At 36.3% G+C, this 13,919-nt stretch overlaps 1 protein-coding gene across 2 annotated transcripts in view; it reads right to left on the minus strand.

Moving 5' to 3' along the window:
- Nucleotides 1-3,454: 3,454 nt before the first annotated feature.
- The window catches only part of CRY1 (cryptochrome circadian regulator 1), a 38,329-nt gene continuing 27,864 nt past the window's right edge, over nt 3,455-13,919 (minus strand). The window contains exons 5-14 of one of the 2 annotated variants that reach the window (XM_026117945.2): nt 13,527-13,615; nt 12,798-12,938; nt 12,375-12,686; nt 9,788-9,939; nt 9,491-9,693; nt 8,597-8,698; nt 7,541-7,636; nt 6,318-6,389; nt 6,134-6,241; nt 3,455-4,125 (exon numbers count right to left, since the gene is read on the minus strand). In XM_026117945.2, the coding sequence (XP_025973730.1) occupies nt 6,138-6,241; nt 6,318-6,389; nt 7,541-7,636; nt 8,597-8,698; nt 9,491-9,693; nt 9,788-9,939; nt 12,375-12,686; nt 12,798-12,938; nt 13,527-13,615 (1,271 nt within the window). In that variant the 3' untranslated portion in view covers nt 3,455-4,125; nt 6,134-6,137. The remainder of the gene's footprint in view (nt 4,126-6,133; nt 6,242-6,317; nt 6,390-7,540; nt 7,637-8,596; nt 8,699-9,490; nt 9,694-9,787; nt 9,940-12,374; nt 12,687-12,797; nt 12,939-13,526; nt 13,616-13,919) is intronic. The other variant, XM_026117946.2, reaches the window with a different exon arrangement.

The following is a 13,919-nucleotide window of genomic DNA, read 5'->3' on the forward strand; positions in this document are numbered from 1 at the left end:
AAGGCTCCCAAAGAACAGATGCAGCCAAGGAAGTGTTTCAAGTAGTTAAAAGCTTGAGCACATTTTCAAAAGCCCAGTTTTAAGCAATCGCTATGTAAAATTTATTTACAGAGAGAATGTCTTTATGCAATCAAGCAAGCAGCACAGCTCTCTTGGAAAACAAGTTTAAGAGTGGAAGAGATTTGGTTTCTGATTTCTGAACACATAGTGCCTAGATTTACAACTATATAGCAATGCTATGGTTTTTACATATTTGACCTTCCCCAGCCACTAGCAGAATCTATTAGATGATTCAAGAACTGTTTCTTCCTCTCAGAATTAAAGTTTTCACTCAAGGGCAGTCTTAAACTTTTAATAAAAGATTTTTTTGCGTGTTCCTTCTCTGCAGGCTATTTACAAAGATCGCCATTCCTCCTTGCGAAAAGATGAGAATTTCGTGCTAGAGGTGGGCTACGCTGAGGCGATGCACTCGGGCAAACCCACTTGCCATCCTTTGCTTGCAAAATCCTTAGTGCCATGTGGAACAATCCAGCTCTCAGCGCACCATCTAGAGATGAAATGTGCAAGAGCAGGCAAAAAAGCAGGCAAGTTTTAAACGAGAACAAAGAAACAGCTTGGCATTCTTCCTCAAAAGGCAATTTGCTCTTAAGTGAAAATGAAGCGAGTCGAAATTATAAAGCAAGCTCTCCAAGACTTTTCTCAGCAAACTCATGTGAATTAGGACCAAACGCTTGTGATACCATGAGCCCAGAACTGTAAGTGATAAGCAACAGCCAAGACAGTATGCAACTAGTTGCCCTGTACAGACTACTGCTCTGAGGGAACAACTATGTCTCCAGAAATTTGTATTTTTATGGCTTGTAACACAAAATTTTCACTTTGTCTCATATTCAAAAAATGACTGAGTTGTTTTGACTTGAAAATTTTAACAAGTAGGATATACTCTGCTTCAAGCTACATAGAAGCTTTTAGTCTAATTTGCCATAAAATTTGAGAATATCAGTTTAAAATAGTAAAGGCTCAAAGAACTTACAAAATAGCAATAGTTCTACGACTTCCACTACTTACTTCTGGGCACCACTATCAGTAGTTGAGACCTATATATACACATATATAGCTGCAGTTCTCGATGCATTTGCAGATAGCTGCAAGCAAGCCTGCCTACTACCTGGGAGAGAAGCAGGGAGCACCTAACATCATTGCAGATGGTCTTTTCTTGAGAGGGTAGGCAACTTGTAAACACACACATCACAGTTTGCTAGGGTTCTTTGTTGTTGTTGTTTGTTTGTTTTTTAATCTGCTAATGCCAAGTAGACAGGATTTCTAAGTTACAGAAAGGCTATTGTGTATCATGACCTTTCTTTAGCAGAAACCAACCAACTATGTTGCTAAGCCCAATATAAAAAAACAATTTCTGATATCTAATTGACAGCTACTTCTCATTCTAAGTTAGTCAAACATTTAGCAGTCATAATCTGTAGGGCTTTTTCAGGTTTGCTCTAGTTTTAACTGTTTTCATCCCCCCCCTTCTAAAAAAAATAAAATGTGTGTAAGCAGATAGCACTGGTGTTCTGAGAAACCTCATCAGAGTTCTTTGGAAACAGTTCTTGAAGGCTTATAGACACTTGCACAGAAGTATTTGCAGATCTGCTATAGTTGTCCCTACGCAAAGTATTAGGGTGGAGGTTGGTTTCCAAGAAACCTCAGTCTTTAATAATTCACCACCCTCAATTCATGGACACACCAACTAAATCTCTCAAAAACTGAACTTTGAGGAGTACATCACGCTCAATTACTGTATAAAATGTCCAATAAGGAAACATCAGTTTCCTGGCCCTTATCCATGTGAGCTTTATGAGCAGTGTCCAATCTTCTGTAAAAATTGCAAGGGGGGGAGCAATGAGGGAGTGGGGAGAAAAATCTCCTCAATGGCTTAAGCCAATTTTACTGTGCTAGAAGGCACAAAGTTTCAGCTTTTTGTGGGGACAAGAAGTAAAATTGGGAAGGAAGAGTACGAAGCAAAGCACTCTTACACACTTAGTACTAGTCAGAAGCTAACTTAGCTTCTCTCTCTCACGCTGAGCTACTTATAGATCATTTCTTCCACTGCAGTCCTGATGCTCATACAAGCTGGCATGCAAGTGAAACAAAACCTTCATCAGGAATTTTCCTTTGCAAGTCTAAGGACGTGGCTGCAGCAAGAAGAGGAATCCTTCTTTTGTATTTGAGGGGCAAAATTAATTTACCTTAGAATCTCACTCCTTGGAAAATTTCTTCTTTATCTATTCAGCTTCCTGACTGGTTGGGGGAAGGTGATATTTAATAACTGTATTTTCTTATCTTGATTAAACTTCTCTGTGGGAGTTTCACAGCCTGTTCATTTAGAAAAGCCACTGGAACATTTAATTTAGATGGTATGATTTCTTTTTAGTAGAAATAAGCAGAAAACATCCAATAGGATCTTATCTTGACAGGATAAAACATTTCCTAAAACATTGTAGGCCTCTGGTCTAGCTTCTCCTTTTTTTAGATTGCTTAAATGAGCAAGAGAATTGCGTAGTCTGTTGGTTTATGTTACCAGGAAACCTCTCCATTCTGCTTGGATTGATCTGTGGAAAATACTTAACATCTGTTTCTTCAAGAAAAAACCTCAACACTGAAAATGGAGACCAGTCAAAGATTCTCCGCTTTAATGTATATACCTGTATTTTTTAGTAGCACTTGATTTTGCTCTGGTGCCCAAATCAGTTAATGTAAATATCTTTGCGTACTATTATCTAAACATCTATGAATAGACAGAATCATGGCAGCTTGTCCTGCTGCACATACTGTCAACCCATGGATCTGGTCTGAATTTTATCTCTCAGTGCCCCATGTCAATCACAGGATACTAAGAACAGATAATTAACTCCTCACACGTAAGAATAATTTGTACATCCATTAAAGTAAATAACTGACCTAGTTTTATGTAAATGTATTAATTCAGATAGTTTCTTCAGAGATCTTAACATTCTGAGAAAACACTAGATACAACTTCTTTAAACATTTCAGATAGAGGCAGAGTTTTGACGTAGTGGCCAACACACACAATGCATTTTTAGAAGTCAACATCCTCGAAGAAGAGCAAACCAGCTGCAGAAAAGACTGCCAGGCTATCAAGCAAATTGTAGCTATAGCAAGAAAATACATACAATTTAAATTTTGCAGGAAGACCTAATGAATTTGATTGGGGAAAAAATATTTAATGTAAAACTACATACGCACATACAATTTCAATAAAAATGGCCAAATGATTTGGACAGCATTTTGTTTCACTATCATGAAACTTGAGTGAAAGTGAAACTGGATGCCACGTACAATTGACTATATTAAGCCTGAACATTATATCTCCCTTATTTTTCCAAATTTTGTTAGGAAATATATACATACAATAGCATACACAAAAAGACATATGTATCTGTATATACAATTTTTTATTAACAGGGGCATGTCATTACTGAACAAGGCAACTGCGAAATACAAGGACTGGACATACACATGATAATTTTACAACTTGACAAAAGTTGGCATATGACTTATATACGAATGTGTTTAATAAAGGTTGGAACTCTATTGTATTTTGATTAAACACAGTCCTAAGCACTTACGTTATGAAAGTATGAAGAAGTTGATCATACAGAGGTCAAATTCTGAAATCTAAAAATAGTAATAGTTTAAAAACCTCAAAACCTTCTATGTCCATCCGTTTTACAGACCATCACTACAGTTTTTCCTACTACCATATACATGAAAGATTATCAAAAATATATTGATGGGTCTATCGCTAATCATGAATGTTTGTATTTACATTAAGTTAACAAATTCCTCACCAAATACTTTATATACAAAACTCAATTTGCCCTTTGTGAAAGAGTCATTAAAAAGTTAAAAACCATAGAAATGCCAGTTAGAAATAATGCATTCCAAAAATTGGACTTGTTTACAACAACTGAGAACAATTGAAAATAATTTATGAAAAAGTATGTTGTTTTAGTACAAGTACTCTCACAACACTTCAGTTCCAATACAGAGTATCATAATTTTGTCCTTTGTCTTCTTTGTCTGGTATGTTCTCTTCCAATAACACTGCAAGAAAAAGGAAAAAAAAAATTAAGCAATTCGTCACATAGTCTTTGGGGAAGGCAGAAATAATTCAAGGGACCAATACTCTTTCCCCCTTCTCAGTGCAGTGAGCCCTTTTACAGGCCCAAATGACTCAGAACTCTTGTTCTTACTCCTTTGATGCCAAAAGGGGAAAAAAATCCGCTACCTCTGTACTTTACTGCTAATCAAAGTGCTCATCTATTTGCCAGTGGTGTTTTTGAACCTTGGCCAACTTTTATATCCAATTGTAATGCTCTTGCTGCATGCTCTGAACACCCCTAACAGAAAATCAGTCTTCTCTGCAGAACTAGAAACTCCTCCAACCCATCTCTCCCTTGAATAAGAGCTTATACAGGACTCAGCGATTCGCTCTACAGGTACTACTTTTACGAAGACATGAGCACCTAAGGAATTCTGCAATACAAAACATGGATGCTGAATGAAATCTACACATACTGAGAATTAGACAGCTACCAAAATACGGACTCTCTTGGACTTATGCTCTGCTTTGGCCCATCTGACCACCAAAAGTTGTGTTTACACAGTTTACACTGCTCCATATATATGAGAAAATAGCAGATGGATCAAGCAGTGGTGTGTCAGCTCACTGCTTTAAGAAACAAAGAATGATAGGCATCAAGGGAACAATGCTGTAGTTCTTTACAGAATCAAATCAGTACAACACAACTGTTCATAATGCACCGCAATAACTTTGTCAAAATGCTGATGCTGCGTAACAAGGAAAATTAGATCTTACTGTCAAAACCAAATACAAGTGATTAAATATGCTATTTTATCTCTAGAGATGCTGAATGTGCTTTCTACAATTGCTGTATGGCATTCCTATCTCCCAATTCCATAAAGGCTCTACATCTGTTATTTCTGTTACTTTCTCCAAACTCCATAATGATTAACTCTTAAAATTTCTATCAAAGATAAGGATGGAATGACATGTCGACTGCCTTTAATCTATACAGCCATACTCCTGGCCCTGAAATCTTGTCCCTTCTTGTTTCAGACAGCCATTCTTTGCTGGCTTCCCTTCTAAGTAATTAGTCTTTAACATGCATCTCAAGTGATTTTCCTAATTACTCTCAGCTCAAGCTCACAGGGAAGGGTATGTCTTTGGTCATCTTCTCTTCTCCCTCTTTACCCTATTTCTAAGTAATTGTATCCAAGACAAAAAATCCAGTAAACTTCTTTATGTTGATCATTTCACACAAATCAAGTTTTTCACAATTTACTTCTCACTACACATAAAATATGTGTACTGTGACACCAGTTCATTTCCAGCTAACTATCAGCCCAAATTCAGGGTGGCCAGAAATATGATCATGATCATCCTCTCACCCATGCCTCCTTTCCCAAACTCAAGTACTTTTCCACCACAGCTTTTCTCGACAAACATTGGCAATCTGAGCATCCTGCTTGGATTATGAACCAGTGACAAAAGATCTCCAGGACAAGGATCCAAGAATCCAAGGACTATATCAGTTTTTGCAGTTTTTTGCATAGCCTCTTTAAAACATGGCCTTCCTGATTCATTTGCACATCTAAAGGTCTAATCCAGGCTCTGAGACTTTCCTTTAAGCTCTGTCTGTTTTGTGATGAAGCTGACTGGACATTCACACGAGCAGTCCTGCTGGCACAGTCTAAGGCAAGATTCAGAAGCAGAGAGTATATGAGGCTACATAGGCAGCTCTGCTAATGTATATGGAACCATAGTTCATGCATCTTTGTTTCTTTGACACCTCAAATGAGGTGTCTGCTATTCTTCCATCTTGGTGTATTCTTCTGCTTCCTATCTCCTACTTGACAAGCTTTCTAGGGCCAGAATTTATGTTTTATGTTTGCACAGCACTTGAAACTGAAGGACCTAGAACAATAATTTAAGGTACTTTGTACTGCAGCAATACAAATGTTATTAACAGATGCAAAATCTGTACAATAACTTACTAACAGGATAACTTTGAAGTTTCTCAGTTCTTACCAGTTTAATTTGTGCTCTGTCGCTGGACTTTTGACCCAATGCTTTGAGTTTCTTCTTCTGGATTTGGGCGTTTGCCTGCACTAATGCCAGTACCAAGGGATGTTCTTCCTGATAATTTAAAACCAATACTTAAGACTCTATCGTGCCTTTATATACACACAGGAAACCATTTTTTTTTAATTACCTGTTTGCAATAAATGTGATTGTTGATTGTCTCCATGAGCGTAGTGTAAGATACTACTTGCTTGACAGTAACCTGTTCAGATACAGCAGATATTTATCATAAAAAATAAAATATAGAACCAGAACCAGGTGTACAATTACATTAAGATCTACAACAAAAAAGAGCCAACTGATTAGTTTTCCATCATCATGAAAAATCGTGATAGAAACCATCTTGAAAAAAGAAAAGTTCCCTAACAAAAAAAATACTCATGCCATCATGTACAGTAATTAAAAAATGCTATTATTAAATAAGTGCATAGACATTAACGTATTATCTTTTCCTATGTGTTGCAAGCATAAGGTGTTTGGATATATTCCCATTTTTTAAGCTACTATAAAATTTAACTTTCGTGCTGCCAACTGTCGTCATCCCTTTTATTATTGCTATAACAGTAACAACAAATCTTTAATGCAGCTAAGCTGCAGAAGAAAATGGAAATTAAAGATGCAAACCACCTTCTCATTTGTGTAAACTGGCAGCCCTGGCACTAAACCTTCTGAATAAATAGAACAAATCAGCAAAAGCAGCTGCAAGTTTTCTTATTCTGAACAGTTACTGTGTTCCAGTTATGTTCTGGGCACTTAAAGAGTGCACTCTTCATGACCAGTGAATATACAACCTCCATCAAGACTGCAAAGAAAAGACAGTTGGGATAAATCTGCCTGCGATTTTGATCTACTACAAGCCACAGCCGAAATTTCTGTGTAGTTAAAGTAACAAAAACTCGCTTCCATTATACAAGAATACCCAAACAAAACTCTGGAAGTTCATTATATATAGGAAAGGTGGGGGTAAAAATCAGGAAAAACAACATGCAAATTTTGCTATCAAACACACAAACATACTAACACTAATTCTTCTTTCAGTATCTTGCATTTAAAGTAACCTAAGATAATATTTATTAATAGATTTTTTTGTTAAGTTATACTTGTCATTTTCCCCTCTCCAATCACAAAACTATATATGAATATTGTTCTAGATTAGGATTTTAGAGATAAAAGTGACAAGACAAACAAGCACTCTAAAAGATAATTTATGTTTAAAGAACAGAAAGAAGGCCATTTCAAGTTGTAGACAGCAGCTGTCACCAAAAATTGATCCAAGTTACTTTGATATTTTGTCTGTTTTTCCAAAGTTGCAAGAATTTGGAGATCTTCTATAGATAGGTACTCTCATAATACCTTGCTGCTGAATTCCACTTGCTCCAGTATGAGAATCTCCTAGGGCACATGTCTGAACACCAACAGTATGGCCATCTCCCGTTCCTAACTGAGCTCCTGGGAAAGGTGAGAAAAAAAATTTACACATCACCAAAAATTATGTCTTAGGATATACAATTCCAGTTGCTTATGCATGTACATATTTGAAGAAGAAAGGGCACTTAACATTAATTGTTGAATTAAGCTCTCTTTGTCTATTAAAGCCCCAAACTTAAAATAAACAAATCAAAGCTCAAGCACCCAGCTTTTAGAAGTCTAGACTTTTATTCTGTAATAGCAGTTTTGCTTAGGCAGACCAAGAAGGTCCATCTTCCTCTGCAACCTGCTTCTAACCTTGGCTAAAGCCTACAGTGAACATGAACCCAGTAAGTTTCCAGTTCTATTGAACCCTTTTAAAACCCAAGTATACATAGTATTCAAGGTGCTGATGCACTACAGATTTATACAATGTTATAATAGCGTTCTCATTTTGTATTTCTTTCCTAGTAACTCGTTAATACTAATCTAAGTTACATAAAGAATATTAATAGCCTAAAGTAATTTTCATCAAAATCATAGGATAAGTTAGGTATTATGTACTTACAGACACCATCTACCATACTGCTGTTGACAATATCGTAGACTTACAGATTCCAATAAGCAATCTAACACTAGCATTAAAAGACTCAAAGGAACAGGTTTGACTTAAAAGAATTCACAAATCACTGTTTACTACAAATGTCAGATAGCTTGTTGATTTCTAAAATAAGATCACGTATTCAAAGGCTTTTGAAACCAAACTGATATATGTTTATATATAATTTTTGGGGGGAAAAAAAACCAAAAAAAATCTTATATCCGTTCCTTACAAAAAAACTGAAGATTTCCTAGGTTTGCTAATATTTGTATAAAGAAATCTGAAAATGTTTGACTCATTTGCATTTTAAACTGTCTTGTGAAGACAGCTCTTTCCTATAAAACATAAGACGTTTGTGCAGTTCAGTTCCAACACTTCTGTGAATTACGAATTTGACTGACCTCCTGTACTACCACAAGCAGAAATGTTTTCTCCTGGTGAATATCCCATTAGGCCACCATTTCCATTTCCATTTGGATTAGAAGGCACTGTTGCAAGAAGACCTAAGCAACAAAATAAAAATTCAAAGGCATAAAGACAGACAGCAAAAAAAGGTTTAATGTAGCATGCTTTATTCTCCCAATAGCCAGTTCTTCATCCTCCCCTCAAGTATGTATCTTGGTAATAGGAGAGCATCTCTGCATCCTCCACAAATGCTTGAGGTCCTGCCAGGTAATTTTTGTTCACAAAATTTAGCAGGCATTTTGTACAAAATATTTGGTATGACTTCTCCAGCACAGGTCAGTTGCATATATTATTCCCTGTGTTATTCCCTGTGTTACACTGGAGTGCAACGGCTTCTGATTCCAGCATCATTAGAATATACAGACTGCTTACACTTTGCTGAGCAACACAAATGCAGATGGTTTACTTCTCAGGACAAAGTGGATGTTCTTTCCAAAGTAGAAAGAATGCTACCAGAGAGTTTTCATCAGTCTATTTGAGCATTTAGAAATAGTATGGTTTAAGTTATGAACTGCTTTCAATTTCTAATCACTGGTGTAGAACTGTACAAGAGAATCACAATGCTCAAAACACCTAGTTTAAACAAACTTCCATAAACCCACTGAAAAAGTAGTTTTCTAGATAAGATATGGAAAGAAGCACTCCCACTCAAGCTCTGACTTTTGTCTCCCCTTTTGGTTACATGTGTAATATTTCAATTTATTTGGATGTACAATCCCAGTCACAACTTTGAGCTCACAAATGATTACCATTACTATGGGACAAAACTATCAATTAAGGGAAAGGGAGATATATTTTTATAAATAAAAGCAAATAGCCTATAACCATACCCAGTCCTCTATATCGTGAAAGCTGCTGGTAGATTTGTTTCATCCTCTCAATATTCAGACGGCTTGCCTCTGCATGATTTACCATCGGTTTGGGATAATTAACACCTATAATGCATTTTGCAGCCTTCTGGACACTCTCTGGTGCATTCCAAGGATCATAGATGTATTTTGCAGGGAAACCTCTGAGTACAGGCAAATAACGTCTTGAAAGAATTAAAAAGGACATTTTAAATATAAAGCCATCTAAAAGTTTAAACCAATTCAATGATGTATTACAGTTTCTGCACTGTGAATTACCTGATATAATCCCCATTTGGGTCAGTTCTTCTGCCAAAACCCACTGGACAGTAGCAATGAAAAAACTGCTGAAAAAAGGAACTGCAGGAGAGCCACATCCAGCTTCCAGCATTCACACTCCAATCTGCATCAAGTAAGAGTTCTTCAAACACCTTGAGAAATTAAAGTACCAAATTAGTCTGGAGATGGGAACATCTTTGAAATGCCTGTTTTCAGGAGCTGTTCAGAGTTTCAGATTTCAGCAGAGAAAACCATGCTCTTCAACATGACAGCATTCTTTCTAACCTGGCAACATTCACAAAGTGCTCAGCATACAACTGCAAGAACTTACCTAAAAGCCATATCCAAGGACAATAGTGAAAATGCCTGTTTGGCTCTTACCATGTGAAAACTTGGTCTTAGCTTTGAGACTCCTGCAAGAAATTACACATTTTGCATAAACACATCCTTCAAAATAAGTCTCCCAAAGGATGGCTAGAGTCTAATCTTTCACAAGTTTATTTGTTGTTGTTGTTTTCCAAAGGGTTGCTTCTTCATGTTACAACTGAATAAGCTTTGCAAACTTCCAGAGAACAGGGAACGTACAGGCACATATTTCAAACTCAAATTGACAGTCTGGAGACTTGAACTTCCCTCAGCAACTTTTGCTATGCAAGAAGACCCAAGAGTAACATTCAAGAAATTCAGAGTAGCACAAACATTCAGAGGCAGTGTTCCTGAAGGCCACTAATTATTCTAATAAGTCACAATTTTGAGGATGCAAGCTTAAATTCCTGGAGGTATATGAACCACCAAGCACACTGAAGAACAGTCAGACAGATAATGAAATCTAGTTAGAAGACAAAAATATTTTCTCTGATAATTGCTACTCCTATTATATTAAAAAGATCCTGTGAGGAACTTGAAGATTTTCAAGGTCTTTAAATACTTCTGAAATATTCAAGTTGCTAGCACTGATTATTAATTATTAATACAGACAATCCTAACTCGCACAGAAAGTTCCTCTGCTCAGTGAGATCACTACCAAAGTAGGTTCACAAGGGGGGCAAATGGGGGGAAGCCTTATTCTTTGAAGGAGAACATTCAAGGCCTTTTTATTAAAAAAGCACTGAAAAGTAGCTTTCAAAACAGATACGTATGTAGTATGTTTTTCACAAGTCCTGATTTTCCTTTCAAACTTGCATCATCTCCAAGCATTCCAAAGAAACCATCAACTTTCTTCAAAGACACTAAAATTTAACATATCTTACTATTACAACATAACTTCAACTAGTTTTATTCTAATATAGAGTATAAATAAGGTAATACCATTCAAGAAACATCTCTCTCAACATATATTCAATATGGCATTCATACTACACTGAATAAGTTATGAAAGTATCTTTGCCTGAATGTATGCAACCATTAGAAAAGAATATTTGTTTTGAAAAATAAGATTTAAGAAGCACTTTTTAAAACATTTTAAACAGAAGGTACTAATAACGTAAGAAGATCTTAGATGAAAGTAACATTAAATGTTAGCACACAACTGTTCCACTAGATGCTGCCATGTAATAAGACTTTGGAAATATCATCTCAGAAGGCCAGATTAACTTTTGCTAGCTGTGGATGTTACACCACCTTGCACTGCAAAAGTCCAGACCTTCCATTAATCTGTATTACTTTAAGAGTAAGAACAATTCGTTTTTTATCTGTAATATTCAGTTTCTTCCATTTGACTATCTCTACATTTGTATGTTATGTCTGTATCTGTGAACCGCAAAAGGAAAATTCCTAAAGCAGCTTATGTTGTTGTATAACAAAATTTTTTATTTATTTTTTTTAATTGCAAATGGTTTGCTTACAACTTATTTGTTTGGAAAGGCGAAATTTTATAAAATTATATACACACAAAAATGTGAGGTCACAGTCCTAATGGGGAAAAAATCGTTCTTAAAATTTCAAAAATAACAGTAGTTTTTATTGACAATTATTACTGAATAAAGTGTTTCCTTTCAAAAATTTAACTGACACAAAAGGCAGAGCTTAAATTATTCCATTCTTTTCTTCAAAAAGAGACTAAGATTTGGACTTTGAACCTCCAGGTATCTGGGATACCTAATAGAAATTAACTGCACTGAAACTAAAGTGAAAACATGTTGCCCCTGTGCACACTTCTAACATGAGATGATAGGATGGAAGCGAAGGACAGGACACATTCTCAATTTTTAGTTTTCTCCATTTAATTCCTATGGTGATTTCCCTTAGCAGGGAAAGAGACATTAGAGAGGTGAACAGGAACTGCTCACACGATATGATTGGAAAGAAACTTAAATTAAGAGAGGAATTCATATTTATTTGCCAAGATTTAGGAAGAGCTCTCAAATTTAAGAGAACTGCAGACCTGCTTTGACTGCAAGAAATAGTCTAATAAAATTCATTCTAGAGGCAAAACTTCAGTGCCATTGGTCTGATCAGAAAAGATTTAACTCTGGCTGCAGCTTAAATTTTAAATCTTAACTTATACCATACAGTAAAAATAATTCTAAAATGAATTTCTGAAACTTTAATAGGTACTTTAAAAAAATTCAAGGATGAGAAACATTACCTTCATTCCTTCTTCCCAACTAATCCAGAGGTCACCTCGAGTCAAGAAGCATGCGACAGCATGCCGAGCTAAATGGTGAATCCAGCCTTCTTGGCGAAGCTGTGTCATAATTGCATCAATCCAGGGAAAACCTGTCCTGCCTTCTGCCCACTTGGCCAAAGCCTCAGGATTCTTATCCCAGGGAATTTGAACACAGATAGGATTTCCCTCCATTTTATCAAATCGTGGATTGTTAGTTGCTGCTGTGTAGAAAAATTCACGCCATAACAACTGGCCATAGAGAGAGAGGGGAGGGGAGCTGTTCTTTTTTACCTGAAAACCACCATTAAAGAAAAACATCTTATTAGGAAAAGGTAGTGTGTGAGTAGTAAGGAGGGGTTATCACAGCCTCCAAGAAAGAAGCTGACCATGTAGAAGTCATACCTTTTTGTACAGGTCCGTTAACTTGAAATAAAAGAGACGACAGGACAAACAGCCAAAACGGAGGTAGGGACTAAGCCCTGTAGGACTTGCCAGAAGGGAATTCGCATTCATTCGTGGTCTTTCAAAGTTTGCTACCCAAGCCTAAAGGATTGAAAATACCAACATCAGATCAGAGACTCGACAGCTGCATATAAAGGGATACATCAAACACTAAATATATATATATATAAAACTGTAACTGAACCTAGACACTGGACAGTTGATCATGTTTTCCACAATATCTAGGAGTTCCTCTGGCATCAGTGGAATCTTCAGAATATAGTTCATCCCAATGCAGAAGGCATGGCCTATCCTCCAAAACTGCCTATCTCTTTCTATTAAATACTGCGGAAACCTAGACAACTAGTAACATGTTGGCCTTTAGAGGAATCCCTCTTCAAAATAATTGAAAACTGTGTTTCAAGTTAAGATGGGCTCCAGTAAAAATAAATAAATAAATAAATAAGAATTCTGCTTTTCAGAGTATAAAAGACTTTCTCTAAAATTAAAGTTAGGTGACAACCTGCTATCATCATGTAAAAACAAGAAACAGCAACTTGATTTATATCATCATATACAGGCCTTGAGTTCAAGTTTGTAAAAAGACTCGCCCAATTCTTTTTGCATTTAATTGCAAAGAGCAACTGTTTTTCAGGTATCAAGTCCTGCTTACAATGATTTGTAATATACCTTTCGTTCTAAATGTCTTTCCAATCGTGTCAGAGCTTCCGTTTCTCCCCCTGGCCATACTGCAGAAGGCAGACCATCTGTGTCGAAACCTGAAAAACAAATTAAAACAAGGAAACTCCTTGTTTGTTTACACTGTAGGGCAACAAATGTATAGTGTACTGATACTCGGTTACATTTTACTGCATGTTGAAAACAGCCTGAAGTTGAGTGCATGGCAAAGTAAAAGTTTTAGAACCAGTATTTGCCAATGGGACCAAGTCCCATCAAACCACATTAGAATACTTATAACTTCTAGCAAGAGGCAATTTTCCATTCCATTATGAAGTTTCATGCAGAATGATTTTACTTGAATTTAACTTCTCTTGTCTTTGCAAACCAAAAGAAAGCAATCCT

This window comes from Dromaius novaehollandiae, chromosome 1, assembly GCF_036370855.1.
Source record: "Dromaius novaehollandiae isolate bDroNov1 chromosome 1, bDroNov1.hap1, whole genome shotgun sequence".
NCBI classification, from domain to species: Eukaryota; Metazoa; Chordata; class Aves; order Casuariiformes; family Dromaiidae; genus Dromaius; species Dromaius novaehollandiae.